General features: G+C 40.4%; 1 protein-coding gene across 1 annotated transcript; it reads right to left on the reverse strand.

The window, feature by feature from the left end:
* Positions 1-1949: 1949 nt before the first annotated feature.
* On the reverse strand, positions 1950-3072 carry LOC133860508 (uncharacterized). Its single transcript, XM_062296097.1, has 2 exons — positions 2785-3072; positions 1950-2609 (listed from the first exon to the last, which is right to left on the reverse strand). The coding sequence occupies exons 1-2, from the start codon at positions 3070-3072 to the stop codon at positions 1950-1952; spliced, it is 948 nt and encodes a 315-aa protein (XP_062152081.1).
* Positions 3073-3536: the final 464 nt, after the last annotated feature.

Below are 3536 nucleotides of genomic sequence, written 5' to 3' on the forward strand. Positions count from 1 at the left end.
AAAATTATAAGTCTTAATTGCCCACCAAGCCTTGTGCTCTAACTCTACAGGGAGATGTCATGCCTTGCCATAAACAAGCCGATATGGCGACATGCCAATCGGTGTCTTGAAAGCTGTACGGTAGGCCCATAATGCATCATTGAGGCGCAAGGACCAATCCTTGCGATCCGGCCGAACCGTTTTCTCTAAAATTCTCTTTATCTCCCTATTAGATAATTCCACCTGGCCACTTGTCTGAGGATGGTAAGGTGTGACAACTTTATGAGTGACAGAGTATTTGACAAGTAATGTTTTTATGAATCTATTACAATAATGTGTTCCTCCGTCACTGATAATTGCTCGAGGCATACCAAATCTACTAAAAATATTTGTCTGAATGAACTTCACAACAACTTTATGATCATTGGTTTTGGTTGCCACAGCCTCTATCCATTTTGAAACATAGTGCATCGCCACTAAAATATACTCGAATCCGAAAGATGGCGGGAATGGTCCAATGAAGTCTATCCCCTATACATAAAAAATTTCCACAATTAGGATGGGGTTTAGAGGCATCATGTCCCTTCGGGACATTGTTCCAAGGCGTTGACATCGATCACACGCCTTACAAAACTTGAAAGAATCCTTAAATAAGGATGGCTAGAAGAATCCACTCTGCAAAACCTTCGTCACAGTCTTTTGCGCACTAAAATGTCCTCCACATGCCAGAGTATGGCAAAACGTAAGGATACTATGAATTTCACCTTGAGGTACACAACTGCGAATAATCTGATCAGCACAGTACTTGAAAATTTCAAGATCCTCCCAAAAATAGGATCGGATCTGCTTGAAGAAATTATCATTAGTTTGCTTAGACCAATAAGAAGGGACATTACCTGTAGCAAGATAATTAACTATGTCAGCATACCAAGGTATTCCTTGAGGCGTGATCTCTAGCAGTTGCTCATCCAGAAAGGAATCATGCACTGGAATGAGAGAGGACTCAAGAAATATACGAGAAAGATGGTCAGCTACAACATTATCAGATCCTTTCTTGTCCCATGTCTCTAAATCAAACTCTTGTAATAAGAGTATCCATCGAATCAAACGAGGTTTCGTTTCCTTTTTGGCCATTAAATGCCTCAACGCGACATGATCAGAGTATACAATCATCTTGGATCCAAGATAAGAGTGGAATTTGTCCAAGGCGAAAATAACTGCTAGTAACTCATTCTCTGTGGTGGTATAATTTGCTTGTGCTTCTAATATCCGAAAAGATAAAAATCATACACTTTTGAAATGTTGCAGGTGCATTACTTAATCCAAATGGCATGCATCTATAAGCAAAGGTACCAAAGGGACAGGTAAAAGTTGTTTTCTCTTGATTCTGAGGATCAACGGCCACTTAGTTATATCCCAAATAACCATCCAGAAAACAATAATAACTTTGGCCGGCAAGACGTTCTAGGATCTGATCAATAAATGGCAATGGAAAATGATCCTTCATAGTTGTAGAGTTGAGTCTCCTATAATCTATGCACACACGTCATCCAGTGGTCGTGTGTTGAGGAGTTAGGTCACCAGTAGAACTCTCAACCACAGTGATACCAGATTTCTTAGGTACCACTTGTATGAGACTCACCCATGTACTATCTAAGATGGGATAAATGATACCCGCATCTAACAATTTTACCACCTCTTTCATTACTACTTCCTTCATGTTAGGATTCAATCTCCTCTGTGCCTCCTTGGAAGGCTTAACATTATCCTCAAGATGAATACGATGCATACAAATGGAGGGATCAATCCCTTTCAAATTTCTAGCACTCCAACCAATTGCTTCCTTGTGTTCCTTCAGAACATCAAGTAAATTACTCTTGGTCATCTTGTAGATCAGATGCAATAATAACTGGGAGAGTATCATTTGTACCTAAGAAAACATACTTAAGTGTTGCAGGAAGCTGCTTAAGCTAAAGTTTTGGTGGGGAGATTAGAGAATGAATAGGAGGGATGCCTGACGTGCTAGGTAATGGCTCATTTGGTACTTTCCAATGAGGAAAGTCTATTGCAGCCGCAGTGTCAAGTAATGAATTGGCTTCGCCAACATAATGCTCAATATCAAAGTGAGACAAGCAAGCCTCCAATGGATCTTTAATCAAAAGGTGGGGGAGTGTGTCTTCAATCATGTCTAATAAGAAACACTCATTAGTATCCGACGAATTATGAAAAGCCTTGAAAATGTTCAGCTTTACTTTCATGTTCCCAAAGGTTATATCCATCTCTCCGGTCTTGCAATTTATGCATGCATTAGCCGTAGCTAAGAAATGGAGTCCAAGGATGACTGGGATAAGCCTTGCGGGGTCTGGGACAGGTTCTGTATCAAGAACAATGAAGTCTGCTGGGAAGTAAAACCTATCCACTCTAATGAGTACATCTTCAATTATACCACGAGGTTTCTTTACAGATCTGTCTGCAAGTTGTAAGACAACCGTCGTTAGCTTCAACTCTCCTAGTCCTAATTGCTCATAGACCGAGTAAGATAACAAATTAACACTTGCGCCTAAATCAATGAGTGCCTTGTCAATGGTATAGTCTCCAATAACACAAGAAATAGTGGGAGCACCCGGATCCTTAATTTTGGGGGCAACAGTGTGTTGTATCAAATAACTTACTTGCTCGGCCAAAAGAATTTTTTTTTGGACTACGCTTTCTCATCTTACACTTTTGAGTACACAAATCTTTTAGAAACTTAGCATAAGGTGGGATCTGTCGGATAGCATCAAGAAATTGTATATTGATCTGTACCTTTTTAAAAACATCCATAATTTCTTGATATCTTTCTCCTTGCTTCACAACACTAGGAGGCTCCTTGAGACGTTCAGGGAATGGAGCTCTAGGCTCATAAGGTATCTCGGGAGTGGTTTTCAACTTATCTTTTGGATTCTCAAAGGGTATCTTTGGATTTGATCGGGATTCATCTTCTTCAGTGTCCTTCTGCCTAACCTGATTATCGACTGTCCTTCCACTCCTTAAGGTTGTAACCGCTTGGACTTGCTCATGGGTGGTGCTGCCAGAAGCACTCACATCTGCCATGTATTGTCCCTTAGGGTTAGCTATTGGTTAGGAGGGAAGCTTTCCTTCTTTTCTCTGATTAAAAGCATTTGTCAGTTGTCCAACTTGACCTTCTAACTTGGCAATTGATTGGGAATGAGAATTCAGCAATTGAGTATTTGCTTCCAAGTTGCCAAGTGCAGTTAAAACTGTATCCTCAAAAGCATAATTTCTTGGAGGAACAGCTGACTGGTAATGATATTGATGGGGCCGATAATTTGGATTGTAGGATTGATTAGGAGGCAAAGGATGCACCTGATTATGCACTCCTATAGAAGGTCCTGGATTCCTTGGAGGTTGCAAAGAGAAATTCGGATGATTTCTCCATCCCGGATTATATGAATGAGAATATGGATCATTAATCGGTCTGGAGATGACTGCATGTACTGGCTCATGAGGAACTTTAGAAAATTGTCCTATGACAGAGCAATCTTTTGCCTGATGCG

This window comes from Alnus glutinosa, chromosome 2 (genome assembly GCF_958979055.1).
Source record: "Alnus glutinosa chromosome 2, dhAlnGlut1.1, whole genome shotgun sequence".
Lineage (NCBI taxonomy): Eukaryota > Viridiplantae > Streptophyta > Magnoliopsida > Fagales > Betulaceae > Alnus > Alnus glutinosa.